Source organism: Astatotilapia calliptera, chromosome 6 (assembly GCF_900246225.1).
Source record: "Astatotilapia calliptera chromosome 6, fAstCal1.2, whole genome shotgun sequence".
NCBI classification, from domain to species: Eukaryota; Metazoa; Chordata; class Actinopteri; order Cichliformes; family Cichlidae; genus Astatotilapia; species Astatotilapia calliptera.
The window spans coordinates 29,410,201-29,434,306 of NC_039307.1; the positions used below are offsets into that span (position 1 = coordinate 29,410,201).

The 24,106-nt window shown below is 41.4% G+C and overlaps 1 protein-coding gene across 2 annotated transcripts in view; it reads left to right on the plus strand.

The window, feature by feature from the left end:
* The window catches only part of LOC113024443 (protein sidekick-1), a 311,016-nt gene that overhangs the window by 229,929 nt on the left and 56,981 nt on the right, over positions 1 to 24,106 (plus strand). For both annotated transcript variants that reach the window (XM_026171545.1, XM_026171546.1), the window contains 6 exons: positions 4,095 to 4,231; positions 5,430 to 5,577; positions 12,466 to 12,606; positions 15,970 to 16,151; positions 20,041 to 20,156; positions 23,350 to 23,545. In XM_026171545.1, the coding sequence (XP_026027330.1) occupies positions 4,095 to 4,231; positions 5,430 to 5,577; positions 12,466 to 12,606; positions 15,970 to 16,151; positions 20,041 to 20,156; positions 23,350 to 23,545 (920 nt within the window). The remainder of the gene's footprint in view (positions 1 to 4,094; positions 4,232 to 5,429; positions 5,578 to 12,465; positions 12,607 to 15,969; positions 16,152 to 20,040; positions 20,157 to 23,349; positions 23,546 to 24,106) is intronic.

Genomic DNA, 24,106 nt, shown 5'->3' on the forward strand with positions numbered 1-24,106 from the left:
AGCGAGCAATCTGGTTGATTCAAATTACTGATGAGACTGACAGGACGTACGCCTTATGGTACAGCATTTTACAAAAAAGACTGACTATACAAGGTGCAATTTAGGCGACGCAGCAGATGGGTAATTTGGTACACTGCCAAACATAAAGAAATGATTGTTGTCAACTTGTTTCATGTCTAATAAGACAGTTGCTTGGGTCTAGTAATAGCCGTGTTCAGTGCAGGGTCAGAGCCTCTAAATCAAATACTCTGTACATGCCATTGAAAGTCTAAAGACACTAGTTGTTATTAGATAGCCCTAAATGTTATGTTCTTTATACATGCTGCACACTCACTGATAATACATCAGTGAGTGTGCAGCATGTATGGTATGCTGCACAGGTATGTTTGTGTACATACCTGTGCAGACTCCACACATCACTTTGTGTGTCCGGTATGCTCAGATTAAAACATATCACACACACATGCATGCACACACACACACACACACACACACACACACACACACACACACACACATATCAGCGTGTATCCCACGCTCCGACCCACTCAGCCTTATTACAGCCACTAAGAGAACAGGTAGTGGTATTTGTATATTAATAGGCACTTAAATAATACATTTCTAAAAGGCACTTATGATATATTAATATAATTGCCGGGTAGGAAAGAGAATGAACATGAGTCCACATCCTTCTAAATTATAGAGAGACAAGAGGTTATGCATGTCAGACGCAGAGGGAGAGAGCGAATCTGTGTTTATTGCTGTGCAAAAACATACTGGCCTGGATGGGATTTCTATACACCCGTGTTTCTGAGCGTGGTGTATGCGTGCGCAGCTGCGTGTATCCACATGTGTGACTGACATTCTCGTTAGCTCAGTATCAATGGGTCACAGGGGCTAACAGACGCTGGCGGCTGAGGAGACAGACTAATTACCAGCGGGTTATTGGTTCAACTCCCGTAAGACCCATTCATGTGTCTGTGAGTGTGTGTCTGTGCCTATGTGTGTGTTTGTGATTTGTAAGGACGGTGTGAAGGTACTTGCTCTAATGTTCTCTAAGCTCATCCATTAATTAATATGATCGTGTCAGCTCGGAGAAGAAAACATCATTCTCATTTCCCCTTGCTCCCTCCTAGCTTCATTCATTGGTGTCCTTCCTATTTCTTGGTGTGCTCCTCCTCTTCCTCTCACAACATTACAGTATGTCTTATTCCTCTCCCACATCTCCTCTAGTTCCCTTTGTTTCTGTGCTTAAATGTTAAACTGCAAAGTTGCTCATAAGGGAAAAAGGAAGCAAGGCAAATGTTTTCAAACCCTGTTATCTGATGCCCTTAATAGGACCTTGCAGGCTGTCGAAGCAGAGCTCCTGGACAACATAGCTTTCAAAGCTATGTTGTCCATAGCTTAGAAATAATTAATAAGCTTATGAATATGAGATACAGCTATTCTATACACAGGGGACTCTCTCTTTTATTATAGTTTCAGTGTAAATATATTTATTTTGTTCTTTTATGTTGTCTCAATATTTCTACCAGCACCTGCAGCCTTCATATGTAGTGATACTAGGATTTGCTGTTCTCTCCTTTTCCTCCTTCAAGCCCACAGTCTACAAAAAGAGTTACGATACGCTAAGATTGGTGTAATCAAATATGTGGATTTCTATGTTGCTTTCATGAAAATACCTGTATTGCTTTCTTTGTTATTAACAGGGCAGGGATGAGAAAATGTGTGGAAAATGTGTTTTTTAATAGATGTGATGAGACGCAGTGATGCAGTGCACGTACAGAGTAAATATATGCAAGGCAGCGCCATATTTAAAAGATTTCACCCACTGGAACTGATCCTGGCTCAGACCCAAGATCTAGCCTGGGTGTCAGTGCTAGCAGTATGGCACCTCACATATTTAATAGAATAACAGAACACAGGAAACCAAATATCTGTCTACTGAACAGTCTGCATATTATCACAGACGCGTTTATGAGATGCAAATGATACATAAGCAATCAGGACACATTTTGTCAAGATGTGGATATTAAGGAAAAGTGTGACAGTCTGAAAAAAAGCATGTATTCCCTTCTTTGCAAAAGTTAAATAAGTAAATTCAGTCCCCGTCTTGGGTCTTGGTGGCAAATTTGAAGCAGCAATAAATATTTTGGGACCCTAGCTTGCAAGAAAGACCCGAAATAGGAGAAAATTCTATTATGTCCTAGTCAAAAAAATAACCTAATTTTACCAGCAGATCCAAAGTTCAGTATAAAGCTCTTTGAGGCTGTGTCTCATTTGCCTAAGATGTAAAAAATAGTGTAATAAGTGTATAAGCAGTAAGGGTTGGTTCAAATGAGTGTATGGTTAAGCAAAAGAATATAGAGGGGAGGCTTATTTTAGTTGCTTTGATCTGCGTACGGTTGCTGCTTCCTATGGAAGCAGCTTTGCAACCCATTTTCACCCCAGAGCCACCATTCATGCTGTGTCTAACTTAGGCCCTAGTCACATAGGCCTAGAGACTGGATGGTTGCATAAACCTAAAAGATTCATTTCAAATCGCAATACAAGCCACTTCACGGTGCTTTATATTGTAAGGTAAAGACCCTAAAATAATATGGAGATTGTGATTGCCTTAGTCGCTATCAGACCGAGGTGATTGCAGGGATAGGGGCAGGGATAGCTCAGTAGGTAGAGTGGTGGCCCCATGATCGGAAGGTCAGGGGTTCGACTCCACTGCTACCTGCTACCCTGAGGTACCCCTGAGCAAGGTACCGTCCCTACACACTGCTCCCCGGGCGCTGCATTGGTGGCTGCCCACTGCTTCACTTGGTGAATGGGTTAAATGCAGAGGAACTATTTACCTATGGGGACTAACACGCACACTTTACTTTACTTTTGCCTGTAGTTTGCATGTAAGACACTGGCTTGACTGCAGGCAATTGCCATTTACTCTCCTAAGTACGGCAACTGGAAATGGAGACCAGGTTGTTCAACCAGCACATTTTAACTTTGACTTTGAAGGCGAACATGGTGTTTCACAACCACTTAGTAAGTAGTTGGTGAGTGCTGGCAGACACGTCAGCATCTTCCATGCAAACTACTGGCAACTGCAGCAACCTGCTAGCGACCAAAGCAGTTCCATGGAGATATTTGGTTCAGCATTTTTACAACTAATTTCATGCTGGTAACTTCCAGCAACCACTTGGCAATCAGTTGCAGAATGGACTCTTTTCCATAACAACCAGTGGTTTCTAGGAAGTCACTGACCAGTCTCTAGGCCTGTATTGATGAGGCTTTAACATTTGATTTCAAAGTGACTTTTAGCAACCACTTGGAACCGTTTGGGGAATACAGGTTTTTCCCTAGTGTCCAGTGGTTGCCATATGGTCACTGACAAGTCTCTAGGCCTGTGTGACTGAGGGTGTAATCACTTCATATCTGTTACTGTTGACGTGAGCTCTGTTTAACGCTCTGGGTTTGCTGATGTTTCTCCCTCAGGCTTCCCACATATACACGAGGAAAGGTCCCAAAACAGAGCCATACTGTCATATATAAATTACTGCTGAGGGAAATAACAATTTTCCTTGAACTAAAGTGGCTCTGCTTGAAATGGAGTTGCAGGTTTATTTATAGACTGGGAGCAATGGCTTTTTGAAATCTAGCTGGCAATTGCTTGCAGCCAGGAAACAGTCTAGCCAAATGTCTGGATTCACACTGAAGTTATTGTAATTCTGAGGTTCTAAATTTTCATGTTCCTGTGCATTTGTCTTGATACAATAGAGCCAAAATATCAAACAAGCATGGATGCCTCATATGGGCCAAAACCATGAGTTAAGTCTTTGGTTCTGTCTAATGAATGATTTTATAAATACTTCATATTTATAGCTTTCATTGTCTAGTTTAAGCTTGATGTAACCTTGTTAATATTTACAATCAGCTTTATATGTGCAGATACAGTAACTTTACCTTTGCTACCTTTGATAAAGCCTAACTATTTCCTTGTCTTCATTCTTTATGTTAAGTTTAGCCTCAGATTGAATTGATAGACAGATGAAATTGAAACAGTTTCTGATGTTATTTTTTATTTATTTTTTTGTCTGTATATTCAGTGAGCTTCCACATTCTCCTCGCTCCCTGACGGCTCGCCTCAATGATTCGGACTCCCGCTCCGTTCTCCTGTCCTGGCTACGCCCTTTCGACGGGAACTCCCCTCTTCTGTACTACGTGCTGGAGCTCTCAGAGAACAGTATGTATGTGTATGTCCGTCCCTGGGCATACTTTATAGTTCCTGAACGGCGAACATCTGTTCACTCTCTGTCTACCAAGCACTGACGTGCACTCATTTACAAGAGACTGGCATATGGAGAATGGTGTTGCTGCGTAAGCGTACATGCAGATCCACTATAAACAAACTCTTATTTTCCCTGCCTCCTTTAGCCTCTCTCTCCCACTCTCTCGCTCTCTCTCTCTCGCTCTCTCTCTCTCACACCCACTCTCCAGTACAGATGTTGTAACAGCAGGCTGGCTCTCTATCAAATTATAGAGAGATAGGGAAGAGGTGTTGAGGAATAGACTGACAGGAGAAACAAAGTGGAGGGAGATTGGCTGTTGAGCCGCTCACTCCTGATGTAGGCTAAGGGGATCGGGCAGTGAATGTAACATAGACAGCCAAGCACTTGGCACATGACTCTAAAAGCTGAACTGATCCTTATTCTGATCATTTTTGTAGCGGCACCGCCAATGTGACTTAAAGCTTTGTGCTGTCACCATTAACCAGCTGCTCTGCTGCATCTATAAAAACAGAAGCATTGCCATGGGAGCGGAGAAGAAAAGTTTGGAAAATAAGAGGGAGCGATAAAGAGAAAGATGAGGAATGGAGAGAACCTGAACGTCTGGTCGAGTTTAGTGACGGATGAATCCAGACAGTGAGGAATAGATTAGAGTTTTCTGCACACTGATTATCCACTCTCTCTGTTATATATTAGATTTTTTTGTTGTTGTTGTATTGTAGTAAATGGGCCACTGTAACTACAATGTGTTTTCATGTCAGACAATGGCTCTAATACCCTGGGCGTGCTTAAAATGGCACATGCACGCTATCAGTCTCGCTTGCACAGATACATGTGGCTGGGGTGATAATAGAGATAATAGTGCATCTGTCTGTGGTATCTTCAGCAGGAAGACTGAGAGATAAGCTGGCAACAATATGAAGCAGCATCTGCGCTTTTTTATTAATCCTTCTCTTCCTTTCCTTCTTGTTGCATCATATGCTACTTCTCTCCTTTATAATTCTCTCCAGCTTACCCCCTGTTTCCTTTACTTTGCCTCTTATCTGTTTCTCCCCTCTTTCCATTTGATTTATAGCTCCTGAGTGTCCCTGTGTCTCTGTTTGTCCTGCCTGCGCCAGATATTATCGGCCTTTAATCTCTGTGTCTTGTCTCTAGACTCGCCATGGAAGGTCTACCTATCAGAGGTTGATCCTGCAGTGACCAAGGTATCAGTGGGCGGGCTTACACCTGCCAGAACCTACCAGTTTAGACTCTGTGCTGTCAATCAAGTGGGCAGGGGTCAGTACAGCGCCGAGACGCAGAGGTAAGAGCGACTAATGTACATTTAGAGACGGAGCGAGGTGTCCGAGTAACACACTTACTACTCCCGGCTTTATTAAACATGCGTTACATACGTTGTGACCCCAAACAAGTATTTCACCGATGTTTTCTAAAAAGCACAAGACCATTTTTTGTGCAGAACATGCAATTATTTGTGTAAAAAAATATCATTTCATGTCTGTGTAATAGACACTGATCACGCTACTTTACAAAAGCTGAGAATGAATAAAATGCAACCTTTCAAAAGACATAGTGCCTGCATCCCCACGGTCTAGTTTGTGTATCTAAGAATTTGTGAGTTACATTGTGGGGGAACATGAGTGGGAACATGGGACTCGAAATGAGGATGAAACAGGGATAACAAGGCGTGGATGAAGAGAGCATCCCTTTTTGTTTAGAATCCATTTTCTTTGCAATGAGCAATTTATATTCATCACATTCATGCTGTAGATATCCAAGTTTGTGTGTGGTTGTGTGTGGTTGTGTGTGTTTGTGTGTCTTCATCACTTTCTATTGCACATATTGAACTAAGGGGTAAAATGATTAAATAAGCTGCTATTTGTATGTGTGTGCATGAAAGGTGTGATTTAGAATGAAAAACAAATAGAGGGCTGCGCAGATTTATGGTGTTTGCTTGTGCACGCATGTGTGTGTCTGTGTGTGTTTGCATGTTTATCCCAAGGGAAAACGCTAATGGGGGTAATTATGATGCCTTAGCACTGGTGCACTGTATACAGTGAAACAGGGTTAGTAGAGGTGTGGCAGGCCTCTTAAGGATTTTGCCTCTAACTGCGCAGATATACCAAGTCTCTAAGTCATGCACATAATACAACAGATGCAATGTTGTATTATGAAGTAGGCAAACACATACGCATGCAAACATGGTTTTGTCTTACTGAAGAGACTGACCACAGACAGATGCCAGTTGTTGTTCTGCCAAATACACTCGGCAGTCACAGCAGCTATGAGCGCTGCCATCGCACATCCACAAACCTCAGACAAGTCTGCTTTCACTTTGCCTCTTTTCAGCTCGATGTTCTTCTCTTATCTCTGCTCCTCTTCCAATCTTTTCTTCCTGTGGTTTCCTTTTTTTCAAACTCTTGCTCAGTAAATTCTCCTGTTGTGCTTGTTTGTCATTACTCGTCTTCTTCCTGTTTCTCTCTTCCTTCTTTTCTCCTTTCTGCTTCCTAGTCTTTAGTCCAGAGTTGGTTGTTAGAGGGTCCGGTCAATAGATTGGAGTCTCCCTAAGTGAAATTCTGGCATTAAGACAAGTTATCTCTGCTCAGTGTATCAGAGCAGATGGCTGCATCTCGTCCTCGTTGTTCATCTCATACGTACACACACACTTTCCTTTTCATCTGCTTGACTCACTGGTTCACTGGGATAAGACGCACACAGTCAGAGATGCCAAGGTGTGTGATGAACATAACACACAGTTAGGCATAGCACAATGTCCTGCAGGAGCACTGAGCACCCAAGCAGAAGCATGACAAAGAGCAGTAATGTGGACAGAGTGAGCGATAAAGATCGGGGAAAGAAATCGCTCGTAATATCGATGACAGAAAAGCCCTAATTAAAATTTGAACTTCAAGCTGCTTCTGCTGTCTCTCATTTTGTTTGCGTCTTTTTGATTACAGTCCTTATCAGAACAGCATCAAGTCGTAAATATTTTTTGTTTCTTTCTCTCAGTCTTGCCTCGTCATTACATTGCTTTTCTTTTCTTTTAAATTTCCCTTATCAAGAGTACTGTAGCGACGGGGTGTAGTGTGAGAGAAACTAAAAGTATAGGAATGAAGCTGATCAAAGCTGAAAAACATTACCTCTGAATGAAAAATACTCTTGAAGATTCCTAATTATGCAATCTGGAGTGTAACACATGCGCAGACTTATTCATGCATGACCTGCACTCACATCATTACCATCTTTAAAGACGAAGCATTAGCAGAGGAAAGACAGATTATACATAAATGCCTGGAACTCCAGGCATCATCAGCACTTTAAAGCATCTTATTTCAGTTCATTTTGCCTTCACTCCTTTTTTTTAGTCAGAACCAAAAGACATCAGACTTGGGTGTGTGATAAAATGCTTTCCTCTGTCCCATTCTTGTTTGTCACGCATACGGATTATGCTTTTGGAGCTTCAGGAAGAAATGAAGACATATAGATCGACATTTTAACTTATTATATGGAAGACAGCAGAAATGGTTCAGGCTTTTTCTTCAGGCAAATCTATGTAACAGGAAAATGTAACAGGAATGCACTAAAGGCTGAAGAAGGTTTAACGTGGGCTGGTAACAGTGATCTCAGTTTAATGTGGTTGATATCTGATTTCAATCAGCCTCAACTCCTTAACAATTGGTGCACTTTTATCACTATTTCTTCTCATAGTTTGCAAGACTGTTGTTGTGACCATTCTTAGACATGTGCTTGCAAACATCTTTCCAGAAACAGGTAAAAAACAAAATCCAGGTTAAATCTGAATTGAAATACCTTAAAATAACAAATGTCCTGTCATATACCCTTTTAAAAAAATCCCAAATAGCAAAGTAAAGTGTAACATCAGAGGCTAATTGAATATGCAAGATCAATATGGTAGATGTGAAAAAAACGCTGTATTATATATAAATTCTAACAGCCAGTGCAAGGTGAATAGAAACTGAAGCACAGTAGGAGATAAAGTTCTTTGGTTTTATCTAAGAGAACTGCTTTAGTATTTGGATGTCTGTCTTGAACTTCACTAAACACTAAAAACTGTTTCTTTTTTTTTCACTCTTTGTTAGAATAACTACATAATTAACCTTGAACATAAGAGGTCAGCCTTTATTTCCATAGAGCTTAATAGGTATTGCTGCTGTGGCCTTCAGATGGTGTGAGTTTTGTGACTGCTAACAAGAGGTTAAAATGAAAAAGTGAGGACCACAAAGTGCTAAAAGCAGCTATTAACAGTTACAGGAGTATTTGATGTTTTATGCTTTCATTTCTTTATCTTCAGCTTGACCTTCAGATATATTTATAATATTTTTCCCCCATGATTGATGTTAGACACACACTTTAGACATTACGGACTCTATCATGCTGGCTTTGACCATCATTTTGCACCTAAAACTATCCTAGTAGGTAATGATAGTTCATGAGCATCTGCAAAGTAATGAGGCTGAACTGCTCAGTATGACATGTCACATAACTTAGGGTTGCACGAAAAAGTAATTAATGATTAAGTAATGAGCAATGAATGAGGAGTTAGTAGTCTGTACCACTTAGCGGCTGGATCAGAGTCAATCAGGAGGAGCCACTCATGGAGAAAATCTTTTCCTCGCTGTCACAGAGCTAAATTATGAACTAATTATTCATTAATAAAGTGTCTCCTCTGTTCACTGGTGTTTTATCATAATGTTCTAAACTGTACATTCTTCAGTTCGGAATTACGGGAGAATTGCTCGTTAATATTCCTTTAATTATCAAATCATTAGTGAATCGTTTCTCAGAACTACTCCGCGTGTTTATGTGTTTCTGCAACTTTCACTTCTGGCCTGGCCTGAATATTTGTTTACAAGAACCTGAGGCTAGAACGTTTTTTAGCATCACAGGGCGACAAATCCATAAAACTCTTTCAGCATATTCTAATTAAAGCCATCTGGGAGGGAGTCGGACTCTCGCACGTCCTCTGGGCCCCTCTGTTTTCAGGCTTCAAGAGAATCCAGCCCGTGATGAGAAACTTTGGCCAGCGGCGTTTTTTTAGTTAGTTGAGCACAAAGTGAGGATGAGCGCTAACGTTAAAGCGGCGTATGACTGAATGCTGTCACTAACTGCCTGAAGAAGGCAGTGTTAAATAATCCTTTGGCTTTTGATCCAGTCAGTAGTCTACCTCCCCACATCCTGTTGTCTTTTTAATATTCTTGCATATATTTTTTAAAACAGTTTGTCTTTTAAGGTCTGCTCTGCACCATTGAAAGAGCATCTGCTGCCACATTAGATTTATTTTGAAGCATTATTGCTGGTATAGAGTAAAAATGGTGCCATTGATCAGAACATAATATGAAATGACAAGCATAAAACACATATGCAGTAGCAAATGTGAGCCGTAGCTGGCGTTGATTCATTGTGAGAATACGCAGAAGTATCTCTGTTTCCCTGACTGAGTCTCTTTAGTGCATCACCCTTCGCCATTTTTAACCTCCAGCAATGCAGCACAACATTTAAAGGAGACAAGAATTAAAGTGTCAAACAAGACAAAAATAAGCTAATCTATTCAGCAGCTTTGCACCCAGTCGTGTGATACCTGGTTTCTCTCTTTGGATTTCCGCTGCTCTCTGTTTAATAGCACTCCTTTTCACTCCTGGCCGATCAAGTTGGAATGGGGCCACGCTCAACATCCCAGTAACACCATTAAATTTAAGCGCGAGCATGTATTTAAAGAGAAAGCCAGCAGGCATTAAACTGTGGAGAATGACACAGATAGAAACTTTTCCTAATTCCCACTGCAAAGGGACTCTCAAAATGCCCCCCGTCACTCTCTCTCCTCCTCCTCCTCCACTCACACATTTCCTCCAGAAGATGTCCCCCCCCCCCCCCCCCCCCCCCCCCCCCCCACACACACACACACACACACTTTTTTCATAGCGATGAGGGACACGGAAACTGTGTCACACTGTGTTAAGTTTGGGATTTCATTTGTTCACTTGCAGCGCATATATGCATGAGTGTTTCATAGATGTGTTGTTGTGCACGAGCGCGTTGGATGGGGGTAACAAACAGTAATGTATACTGCATTTAATCTCCTGTGTGAGGTTGATGTCCTCACGATGAACCCACTCCGTGAAATATTTACTTTTAATGGCTGGACGGGAATTAAGGCAGTTCACGGGAAGTTTCTGCCATCGAGGGAAAGTGTGTCAGTGTGCGTTTGTGTGTTTTATCTGCAATCAAACAGTGATTGAGTGGCTCTGTTCAGTACAGTACGGGTGTGCGGCTTGTTTGTATAGCGTGAGTTCATGGATGTGTATTAATGTGCACCATCAATTTCAGTCAAAAGCTGTGGCGTAGTTGTGGATTATATATATTCTCCATTTCCAGACAGCTACCCTAATGCCCATCTCATTCACACAAGGCCCATTAGCCTATAAGTGTGTGTGTGTGTGTGTGTGTGTGTGTGTGTGTGTGTGTGTGTGTGTGTGTGTGTGTGTGTGTGTGTGTGTGTGTGTGTGTGTGTGTGTGTCCCTACAGCACCTGGTGTCTGACAGTGCCTAACCTAATGGAAGTAAAGCACAGCTGTAAAACCACTGGCCTGTGCTATATATCCGCCTGTGCAAGTCTCTAGCTAACAGCTTTCACACCCCTGCTTTCACACAAACACACACGCTTATAGATGTGAACACACATTTATCGACGCATACTGATTCACAGACACACAAATACAGACAGCCATACCACAGCTAATGGTTTGATAGCTTATAGAGAATCATTCAGAGTGAGATTGTGGGGCACGGAGGGGAAAGGGAGGAAGGGGGAGGCTGGAGGGGGATGGTAATGTAAATCTCCAGACATAATCCACGGAAGGGGAAAAGACCATCGGATGTAGCAGTCTGTCTTAAGCTGGGAGAAATTTGTTTGGAGTGTTTGTATGTGCGTGTGTGAACACATATGGCTCTGATTATGTTTGCTGAGCTGCTTACTGTAAAGCCAGAGGCTGACCAGCTCAGCCCTGTGTGCTTTACTAGCCGCGAGAGAGCCGGGAGCTTTAATCACGGGGGTGGGGTGGGGGTGATTGGAGAGTAGAAGAGGGAAGGAGATGAGTAAAAGATAGAAGTACAGAATAATTGAGGCCAAAGGACATGATGGATGAAAGGTGAGAGTTTGCAGATGGGAAGAAAAAAACAGAGAAGTAGTTCAAAATGTCAAAGTAAAGATGGGAAAAAGGTTTGGAGAGACAGAAGAGGGCAAAGGGAGAGCGGGATCACAGTGGCTCGCTGGAAATAAAAAGACAAGCTCTTTGCTCATTCTCTAGTAATAGTGATTTAAGTATCTTTTGCTGTCACACTGTGTAGCTCGTCTGCTCGGGGGATTGTGGTTGGGTTGAGGGTGAAATAGACGCTATCCAGACAAGAGCGTTTGAATACAAATTCAACTAAAGTAGGAAGATCTGAAAGTTAAAATGAGAGGAATAAAACAGAATATAAACAACCGGACTGCAAGACGCAGGCAGAAAATGCATGTTTGTTTCTTTAAGTTGCCGAACAAAAACAAAACAAAAAACACGACAGCAACTCAACTTGTACGGAGTTCATGAAAACTGTGTTTTAAGCACCCAATCTCAGCTCAATCATTCCCAGGAGAAATCCTCTGGTGCGCTGGAAGTGATGCGTTAAGCGTTCCCAGCAGCAGCAGCAGCGCTGGCTGTTTTTAAATGAACAATATAGCAAGAGATGAAAAACAAATGTATTAAAGGAAATTGGAAGATACACCAGGAGACAAGCAATGAGAAAGCTGAGTGCAGAATTCAATAAGAATTCATCAGAGCTGCTTAAACTGCGAGATGATTTTCTGGAATAAGTTGCAGCTCCGTCCCGTGTATCTCCACTGACAAACACCGTCACTGATTTGGAGGCACACTGACCCCCTCGACTATAAAAGATGAAGATATTTAGGAAACAGTGTTGCTAAAAAAAATTTTTATTAGCCTGCTCGCCTAATAAAGTGTTCCTCTGCAGACGGTATGATAAGTGATTGCTTGGACGCCCCGTGATAACGATAAACGCTGCGCCTACACTTCTACGGCGACACTGATATTCTCATTACGCGATGTCTAATAAACTCGATTCATAATAATTTTTCTGTGTCCCTCTCTCTCTTTCTCTCTGTCTGTGTGCGTTAGGCTCATGCTAAGAGAGGAGGCACCCAGCGCTCCTCCGAAAAATATTGTGGCCAGTGGGCGCACAAACCAGTCCATAATGGTCCAGTGGCAGCCTCCACCAGAGCCCCAGCTTAATGGCGTCCTCAGAGGATATGTACTCAGGTAAACACACACAGAAACATGCGCGTTTGGGTGTTGTTGTGCTGTGTAGGGATAGTGAAAGTAACAGAAAGAACTGGTACACTGCACATGTGACTTAGCGAGTGGGCCCGTACATTTGTTCCCTTCTTGGGTGCAGCAGAAAGTGTCACTGGGATTTCTGCAAAACTTGGTGGTCCTGTGAGTTTGGTGCAGTTTGTGCATGAACTGCCGACTCGTTACGGCTCCTCTCTGTCAGAACTTGCATTATTTGTGCTGCTAAATAATCCTTGTTTCCTACCAGCTTCATTTAAAAGAAAATAAACTTTGTAAAAGCACAGATTTTAGGGATTCTCTGTACTTTGTTTTTACTTGCATTTTATACTCCTGGAGATTTTAGTGAAAATTTGCACACAATGATCGCTTAATGAGTCATCAACAAAACTGTGCTCAAGGTCAAGGTCACATTCGTCGTTGTACAGAACATAATTGTAGTCCGGATGAGCTGCTGCGTCACAAACATTCTGGTTACATTGTGTTCTAGATGAGGCCTTTTTTTATCTCTCTCAGAATAGGACAACAGTGGTTGCTGTAGTATAAGGTCATAAAAATGTAAAGTTTTTTCATAGCATGTTCATGATTGACTGTTTTTGCTTATTCACAATACGACAGCTCTCTTTCGCCCAAATAATGGCTGCTTCATGTTTCTTACTGATAATAAGCAAAATAATGCTGAACAAGTTGAATAGCTTATATATAAACCCCAGAAAATTCTTTGCTAAACTTTTGTTCAGCTAGTTTCACCTTAACATTGAGGATTTTCTAAGTGGTATTCAGCGCAGAGCCAAATGGGTGGAACTTGACCTCATCCAGCTCCATCCTTCTGTACCTACATGCACCACCGTCCTCATTAATGCAAGTCTGGACCTACTCAGGCTCCACTCACTGGCTATTAGCATTAATGCAAGCCCTTTGTCACACAGTACTTTAACCTAATGGAGAAAAGCTGTTGACATATTAAGGTCGGTCACTTCCATGGGACTGTAGACGCTGGCATGGCTAAGGTGACTTTTTTTTGTAGTATTTTTCACAATACCACCAAATTGCACCCTGCTGAACACACTCTGTGAGCATGTTTGGCTCATAGGAGAGGGGGTTCGTTTAGAGCTCTGTGCCTGAAAGCTTTGGGTGAAGTCAGGTGAAGTGGGAAAGTCAGGTTATTCTGCAGCTTTCAATTTCACTTGGAGCTGGACAAAATCAGTCAGGTACCTCTATTCTATTAGATTTCTGCCACTAGCTAATCATTAGTGATACTTGTAGTTTTATAGTGTGTTGTGCTTAAGTCAAGAACTAATACCTATTCCTTTCTGTCATTGTTTGTTTGTGTGAGTGTGTCTGATAGACAGACACAGGAGAGCTGTCTTTACAGACACACCTGCCGCCCTTTAGTCCTCCATCCCTCCTTTTTGATGTTTACCCAAAGTGTGATACAAAGTGTGTGTAATCAAGCCGTCATCAGCTGCCTAAAACAAATTTGCATGTAATTGCAGTAGAAGTTATCTAGTCTTTATCCTCCTTCACTGTGTTATCTGCATCCACTTCAGAAAATCAGTAGAAAATGGAATCGCACACGTACGTTCCCACTATATCATTTCCACTTTATAGGACAGAGCTCCCACCTCCTTCCCTCCCATTTGGATCTCCTTCCTCCTTGTTGTGTCAGCTGGCAGATCCTCACTCTCTTTCTCCTTGTTTCCAACATCATTCCCTCCCCCTCCTTCTCCTCCTCCTTCTCTCCCAGTGTGAGTGTCATTGTATCAGGTGGAGAGAGAGGGTCTATCTCCTCTCCACTGCAAAGATCCCCCGTCGGCCTCCAGCGCCCCCTCACTTTGTGTCTGTGTATTTGTGTATATGAGCATGTTACGTGTGTGTATACAGCATGTATTTGTGACAGAGCGCTGACTCAGCCGGTGAATCGTAGGAATATCCTGTTACAGTGAATAGGCTTCATATTAAAACGCTGACATGGGGATTATTACTCCATTCAGCTCCATCAGATATGTACAGTACCAAAGTGGTATTACACCTCCCTGTCTGGTTGGGTCATATATCCTTTTAAGTGGACGTTTATATCACATATACTAAAGCAAAGGCCTTGGAGGTGCACTAGTCAGGGATGTCTACCCAACATTGGAGATTTTTAATCTTTAAGAAGCTGTAGAAGGACTTCACATTAACAGAAAATTGTTAATCATAGTTTAAGTTTAAATGTACACTAAATAGCTTATTTCCATTTATTTGAACATGCGTATCAGAAAGTCCAGTATTAGAGATGGAAAATAACCAGATACCCCATGATACATGTTACAGTATCCCACTACTTAAATCATGATACAACATTATTGAAATTTGAAACTTAACATGTATTGCACATAATAATAATCAGTTTTCCAACTGCAAATAATATCCCCACAGTTAAAAATGATCTCATGTTTTACCAAATGAAATAAAGTTCTCTCACTTCATTTGTTTTTTTGTTGTTTTATAAATTTTGGTTACAAAATGGGATTCGGAAGCAAACCAGCGCTGTCATTAAAACATGTCTTAAATGTTCAGATAAGATGTCTGCAGTCAGTATGTGGCTGAATGGGGTCAAGGTGGAAATTGCATGCCATCTCTTTGTGATAATACGGTGATTAACTGTATACGTCAGCAGAAACTCTAAAATCTGTTGCTGTCTACATGCACAAAAATTCACATTAACTAGCAGGATTTCTTTGTATAGGAGACAACCAGTCGAGTTCAGTCTCCTATTGCAAATCATGCCACATGCCACATGAGTTATGCTAACTCATCAAACGCAATCAAAAGTTGTCTCTGCCTCTATCTGCATGCAGAAACTACCCGAACGTGAAAAGGAGTCAGTGCAGTGACCGGATAACCATGATCTTCTGTGGTTTGGTTTTTTTTCCTAAGTCATACGGAAGTTGCTGTCCTGTTTTTACGCTAGCGTGACGCAGCTATATTGGGTTGAGCTGGTTTGGGAGGTAGCTAACTGTGACCAGTGTTTGTTGGTTTTCTCTGGATGGTAAACCTTTGAGATTTCTTGAAAATATTTCATTATATCATAAATAAGTAATAATGTAAAATATTAATGTAAAGTATTTTCTGGTTGAAGATTATGTTTTTTGTTCTACATTTGATGTTTTTACATTAATCTATTGCATACTTTATTCCCTATGTGGTCACACTTACTGGGACAGGAATGTACTGTATAGCCTTTTTGTGTGAGTTAGACTCATACCATTTAATTTACTTTCCTAACTTGTTTTTCTGCAAAACAACATATTGAAATGTGTGTGTGCGTCTGTGTGTGTATGTGTGTAGGTACCGTCTGGCAGGGCTGCCAGGAGACTACCAGGAGAAGAACATCAGCAGCCCAGAGACCAACTACTGTCTGCTGAAAGATCTGATCATCTGGACGCAGTACCAGATCCAGGTGGCCGCCTACACAGGAGCAGGCCTGGGTGTCTACAGCAGCCCTGTCACTGAGTACACACTGCAGGGAGGTAAGTATGCACACACTTTTATTTCTCAAAGCAAATATACCAAGTCGTTCTGAGAGGTTTTTAATCACTGCTCCATATGCACGCTGCTAAATATAAAATAGTGAGACACTGTTGAGTTAGTAACCCAAGAAGAACTCTTCCTTGGTCCGTGAATCTTTAAATACGGGCCGGAAAAGACTTCACATCAGAGCCATCACACATTATGAGCTTTGACTTATGAGCAGACTTTATGTATTATGTAATCCAGGGGACAACGAGGGATTCACATGTTCACTTTCTATGCGAATTAAATGCAAATGAAGTGTTAAGGAAGCTATTCCTGAGAGACTGACTGTTGAAACTTGACATGCAAACATGAGCATTATCTGACCAAAGCTGAATAAATCATGCATTGTAATATGGCATTAAACAAACAACATATTAGCATATAAACAGTATCCAAAATACAACGAAGCCTTAAATGTTCAGTTTGTTTTCACAATAACACAACTATAGAGATAAAAAAAGGACTATAGTTTTATAGCTAAGCTGACAGTAAAGGTCCATTTGTATTTTTCAGTTTCCCTCGTATTGTGGCAGTGAGTATATATACTTACATCCTCATCTGTTTAATGTTTTTGGGTGGGGATCAGACGACTGAGATCAGTTACCAGCACCTGCAACGAAGTTTCTCCATAACCTGACAAGCTTCACTCTCACTTAGAGGGGTGTCGTTTGATGTGGTTCAGACTTGTTGTGCCTGAGGCATTTCCTCGCAGGCATACCAGCTTCACTCGACTGGGAGGAGACCCTAGGGGCGACCCAGGACATGCTGGAGGGACTACATCTCCCATCTGGCCAACGAGCACATTGAGATGAACTGGGGGGAATTCATGGGGAAAGAGTTTCTGTATTGCTCTATAAATATAAAACATGGCATATAATACATTTAATAAATATGGCTGGAAAGAGCAACACGCTTTGAAGTCTCTCAACATAAATAAAGGAAGAGTATGAAATGAGGAAGAATGTAAGTGAAGACTGTAAAGTGAGATGAGAGGAAGTGGTTGTCGGGGTAAATCTCCTTTAAACGCGTGTTCGTCTTTTCCTGGCTTTTATTTCAACAGTATATTATCTGTATTAAACATGGGCCAAACACACACACACACATGCACGCTCGCACATAAAACTCAGAGTCATTATTACAAGAGTTCGGGACAGGTTTATAGACTCAGGAAAGGGAGTTAGGCTCATTAATTATTCTAATGTGGTTTAATGGGAGTGGCTGCGATGGATTCGACATTTTCTCTCTCTCAGTGTCTCTGAAAGGATGAAGCTAAACTCTGTGGTAGACTCTGATAACATTGCTCTCTCTCTCACAAGCAGCCTTACACGCATACTAAGATTCACCCAAAGGGAAGAGTTTAGTGTTTTATCTGAAGCTGTGAGCTGCAAGGGGTTAGAAGCCAGTCCCCAGGAGCACAATCAGCATGGCAGGGAGGGAGAGAGCATCTTTAACATCAATTAATCTTCTGTCTCCCTCAAACTTTTCTCATTCTTTGTTCCCCCTCCTTGCAACATCACCAGCAACACCATTTTTCACTAGTTTTTGTTTTGGTCTCTTTCCACCCACTTTGTGTTTGTGCGCGTGGGTGCGCGTGTTTCATCTGGCCACTTCAGCTCAAATGTAAAATGTAAAGGGCATTCCCATCATGCAACAGTACATTATCACTCTGTGGCTCTCTAGCATCAGCATAAACCCCTTACTGTGTAATCACCATAACATGTGCCCACAGACACTCGCGCACACACACACACATCTGCACTCAGTAACAGGCGCACACGCTCGCATGCACACAAATCTCACTGTCACCCCTTTTTCTCTCTGTTCCTGGCTTTGATGTTTATTCACTCTGCTCCCCACCCTCCATCTAAATGACCAACTGTTTTAATAGAGTTCACATAACATAGATAAATAAATAAATAAAGATCTACGTGCAGAGAACCATTCACACACGGACACAAAAGAAAGGGGAAAGAAGAAAAAATAAACAGCACAGGCGGTGTTGGGTGATGCAAAATGCATTCAGCTTGTGAGAACCAAACATGTTCTGCGCTTGTTTGCAGTATTTACCTCCTGCCAGCCTTCTTTTTTCCATCTTGAACAAATAAGCTACATTTCATATGAAAAACTGCTGCTGTATACACAGTATTTTCCACAGCTTCTATCTTATCGCGTTGCACTCTTTATTCTCCGACTCACTCTTAGGCAGCTGATGAATGCCTCGACCGAGCTCGTGCATGTTTCAGATTCTGTCATTTGAAATCGTCACCATCTTGCTTTCATTTGAATGCACAGAACATTTTTAAACTTGTATTCAAACTTAAACACAGATGGATCAAATTTATTTAACATTGTCAGCAACATGGACGGTTGCAGGCTTTTTTTCTGCTCTTTAAGAGATAAATAATACATAGTAATGTGACAAATAAATGCTATAAATACTTCATGGATGAACGCATATGTATACGTAAGATAAATGTGAGCTCGAGTGATTTAACACCCGTCACTGCTGCTTCTTTTTGCTGAACACAGTGCTGGTGCAGAGCCTTTTAAGACCTAGTCCTCATTTCGACAGGTTCAGATAGATTATTTCATGACCTTGCTAGCAGAAGTTGGGGCCGTTTCAAGGGAAAGAAAATCATGCCAGTTAGAATCTGTAGGCTGCAAATCACTGGAGAAGTTCCCACAGTCACTGACGTGGTTCTGACTCTGGGCCCAGCAATTTTGCGGTGCCGTGCTGGTGTCAGCTTTTTGGCGCCAGCGTCAGTCTTTTTTTGGTGGAAATGCATTCAACCAGTTCTAGTTTGGGAGCTGCGTCAGTGGAGAAAGGGGTAAAGGGGACTGCTGCCGTGGCTCTGAAGGCAGATTTCCAAAGCTTTAAAAAATTGCCCTATTGATGTTATGTCATCAAGGCTTAACACACTTAACAAAAAGTTCAAGCTTTGTGGCCTGAAAGAAAGAGCCACTTAAAAAAGAGAGGAAGAGTTCTTCAAATTAAAGGTGTTTTGTGACACTGAGTCATAGGAGGGCCTTTTGTCTGTTAAATATTAATATAGATCAAGCGTCTTGTTTCCTTAATCAACTCAGTTCTGTTTTTAATCAGTAAATCATGCCGTAATGGGCAGTTCATGGCTGAAAGGGCTGCTGGGTTAGTACAATGGGTGTTACGTTGATACTGTGAGCTAGCAAATCCAGTGAGTCATCCTTTTTCACAGTCAGCCGGTAATGCATCAACACCCTAATCTCATTCAGTCAATCCTATAAGGTAACAACAATCAGGGAACCCCATCAGCTCTGGGGAACGTCGGCCCATTTTTCGTGGCTTTCCTTGTAGCCAGCAGATATCCAGGCCAACACTTCCTGTGTGTTTGCCAGTCGTTGTTTACTAATGCAGATGCATTTAAAGGGGGAATAAAAAGAAAATCATCACATACGTCATGGTCCCCAAAATCTTGTCACTTTGCCTGCAGAGTTGACATGTTCATATAGAGATTAATAAGGTACTAATATGCAAAATACAATAGATTATAGTAGTTAGCTTTTCAGACAATACGTTCATTTTAAGCAAAGAACAAAGGGATAGGTTTGCCATTTTATTTTGCAAGCTTAGCAGTTATTTCTTTTAATTAAATGAGCAGAGCCTCCACATAAATCATTGAACTGTGGTGCGGGTTCATATTTTTACAGCTACCACTTATTTAAAAAGAAAAAGCAAAACAAAAAAGAACAGTTCTGCAGCTTGGGCCTACAAGTCTTAATAATGTTTTTTTCACTATATAAAAACACAACCTTCCTCTTGGTGAACCTGTTGCAGTTAAGCATCCCTGTTTTTGTCTCTGCCTTCAGTTCCCACAGCACCTCCGCAGGAAGTCCAAGTTGTTGCTATAAATTCAACTACTATCCAATTCACTTGGAACCCTCCACCTCAGCAATTCATTAATGGCATCAACCAGGGGTACAAGGTAAGTCTCTGAATATGCTTCACTGCTTATTCTTTTTTCTTACATTTTAAGTCAGTTTTTGATGTGTTGACAAATTTCTTTAACATGAAATATTTCATAAAATATTTGAAGGACCAAATAACTCTTTTAAATGTCCAATGTCATCCTCTATCTTTACGTTTTGTTTCTACACAAACTGAAGTTTGCCCATGACTGACTTTGACCTGACTCTCAAAAACAGAATGAAGAAAAACAGATTACTCAATATTTTATTCACTATTTTAATAATTGAAGTTTGGAAAAGAAATGGAGTTCAGCTCAGAGGTCATGTTCTTCTCTCTGCTCCTGTGTTCTTGTTTACTCCAAGTCGTAATCCAAGTCAAGCGCGGGGTCGATTCCAAGAAGAAGAAAATTACTGATGGAGCAAAAAATAAAAGAAGGGATTAAAAAAGGGGAAATATTAGTGGATGCCAAGAAAATATGGAGAGAGAGAGAAGATCATAATAATAATGGTAATAAAGAAGCAGGGAAATGGGGACGTGTGAGAGAAAATGACTGAATATCGTGAGGGATCTTTATGTAGTTCTGGTCGGCAATTTATTTTTCACTTCATTGTAGCAGCCAACCCCTAAGGAACTGATTAAGATGACAAAGAAAACACATCATTGTAGCTTTGCGTCACTGGGTCTGTTTTAGAGTGGGAATATTGGTTGATAAATACTATATGGCTTTCCATCTTTTGGATGTTACTCTCTGATGTTGCCACTGCAGCCTGTGAGTGCTGCCGTGCACGTGGGTGTGCTTCTTTGGGTGTGTTGTGCTGCTTAGAGGGGCAGTTGATAATGATATTAATTAAAAGAGGATATGAAGCAAAGCTTCATCTCATTTCACCCCACCCTAACCCCCACAGATCACTGACTATATACAATGCCCTTAATAATGTAGCTCAAAACTCTCAGCCAGATAAAGAACCAGACACTTCTAATGAGTTTCATGTCTTTTATTTACTTGTCCTTGAAAGTATCTTCACTCATTCCTTCCTGTCTGTCAAACACGTCATCTCTATACGACAAAAATATGCATTTCCATTGCAACCCACTTCTAAATACACACCTTTACACACACACACACACACACACACACACACACACACACACACACACACACACACACACACACACACACACACACACATTATCAACAGAAAACCCAATCATCCCAGCACCCTTTGAAAGTGAGCTCGAGGATGCCACATCAGCACTCTTACTCCACTGCACTGTACTGTGCAGATAATACAGTAGAATTATAATTGAAAACATAGAAAATGCTGTTTTACTGTGACACACTGGGTGCAGTGGTGCACCCTTTAGGAGGAAAAGCAAAGCTTTTTTGAGCTGGTGTCCTGTTGCAGCTAGATGTGATACAATGTGCACAGCAGATCCTTTACTGTAGTAATCTGAAAGATTTCTTTTTCACTTAATGCGTTTAGATCCACGGAGCTATAGAGGTGAGTTTTTGGAAAGCTTGTCCCACTGTGCTGTTTTAAGTGAAACATGTAAGTAAGTAATGTCAAGAGGATGTGCTGCTATAATCCACAACACCCCAAAAACCAGCATGGTTAACAAGCATGAGACATTTTCTCTGAATAAATAGCAGATGTGCTGTTCATGCACAGTAGTAACTGAGTGGAGAAAGTTGCATCGATGCTGGTAGCACGATGTGACATTAGACACAAGCATGTTGTCCAATTAACAGTGTAGCTATGAGAGAAAATACTGTAACCTAAAAAAAAAAGCCTTGAACCTTTGAGGCAGCACATCGCAGAGCTCACAAAGACAACAGAGCAGCGAGGCATTGTGCATGCAGGTCAGAGTTTTTTCAGTCATCAAATGCTGACATATAGAGGCCTCCGGCCTCAATGGCATGTTGACGTTCAGAGCCACACTTAGCAGTCATTATTACTGCACATATCTGAAAATGTGGTCTTCACCTTGATTTCGGTTCGACATTTTGTGACTCCATTGTGGACAGTTGTGTACTACCACAGGACAGCAGCTTGTGCAGCATTGTTTTCTCTATGACTTTATTGGCCTCTGACATTATTGTGCAGAAGTTTGGTCCATTCTTCTTTACAGCGTTGCCTCAGTTCATTGAGGTTTGTGGGTATTCATTTATGGACAGCTCTCTGGACTTTGACTGGGCCATTGCAACACCTTGGTTCTTTACTTTTTCAGCCTTTCTGTTGCAGATTTGTGAAGCTGTAGCTGTCAGACAGATGGACTCAAATTGACTGTAGAATACTTTGGTATACAGTACAGAGGAGTTGATGGACTCAGTGACTGCAAGGTGCTCAGGTCCTGTGACTGCAGAATAATCCCAAATCATGACTGAGGTGTTTGTGCTGATATGCTGTGGGGGTTTTTGGTTTATTTTTCCCAATTATGGCATCGTGCCAAACATCTCCACTTTGGTTTCATCTGTACAAAGCACAGTTCAGATGCAGCTTTGCATTCAGATTCAGTTCTGTCCACATTTTAGCCAGTTATTTATTTTTTCATTAGGGTCTATCAATATGGGCACCCCATCATAGTGTTGCCCGTGGCTTATCTCTCATTATGAATATGTGAGTGTTTGCTTTTCACTGTTTGTTTTTGTGGTTAAAGCAATAACGCAAGCCAGGCTGCAGTGGGTTCTGAATATAAATGAAGTCTCACTATAAAGATGAATTAACCTTTCATTAGGCATTTAGTTAGACTGATTATCAAACTTAGCGTATATCCTCAGATGCTGCTGTGATTGACAACGGCCTGCTGGCAAGACTTTAGAAGTGCTACACTGATAAATAAAAAGTATGCTTGTTTGGAATGCAAATAACTTTTCTCGAGAATAAAACATGTTTATTGTTTAGTTGTTTGTCAGATTTGCCAGTAGCATTTGGCAGTTTTAAACTTTAATGACAAAAACTCTCGGGTATCATTCTAATTTGAAAAGATCCACTGTGTCCCATACTGTGGTACAAATAAGTTTTCTTTCATAAATGCGCTCCCAATAATGGATCCAGTAGCCTGGAGCTGCTGAGTCAAAATAAATGACAAAAATAGTGGAAATATAACTCTGATGGACAGTTCGGGTTCTGGGGTGACCTGCTGGACTTACGTTGGATTCATTGACTATTATTGCTGTCACTAATGACAATTTTTCTAATTTACCACAGCTGCTAGTGTGGCCAGAGCAGTCTCCAGAGGACGTTACTATAGTAACCATCACCCCAGACTACCCCAGTTCACGCCACACAGGGTTGGTCAGCGGCCTCAAGAAATTCACCTGGTACTATGGCTCTACCCTCTGCTTCACAACGCCTGGAGATGGTCCCCGTAGCCCGCCCACTCTGGTGCAGACGCATGAGGACAGTGAGTATTCACACATGCACAGACACAACACATGAGCAACAGCGTGAATAAAGCCAGCAAACAACACAAAGAACTCCCCTGTGAATAATAATAAAAGTGCATTAGCTAGCTCTCCGTTCAGTCCAGCTGTTTTTATCAGTGTGATACACAGCTGTGTACACAATACCCAGCAAACACAATACACCTGCACTCACTGCTTTCTTTCAGGCTCTTAGTTGCCTTTCACTCATTTTTAATTTCTTTGTTCTTAGTTTCCCCGGACGTCTCCCGGTTCCCTTTTATTTATTTATTTTTTTCTCTACGTTGTGTCTTTCTAAAGGGAATTGACTCATATGTTTTCAGGCTTAGTGGTATTTATAGCCCACTGTTCCATGGATAAACATAATAGCTGCAACTCCCAGCTACAAGTGCACATGCACACCATCACTCCATCAAATAAACACAATAGCCTATAGGCAGGCAGACGAGCAATTATTACCAACCAGTAATTATTGAGTGGGAAAGGGATATTAGTAGCCATATGTACCGTACACACATACACACATACACAGCAGTGGCCAG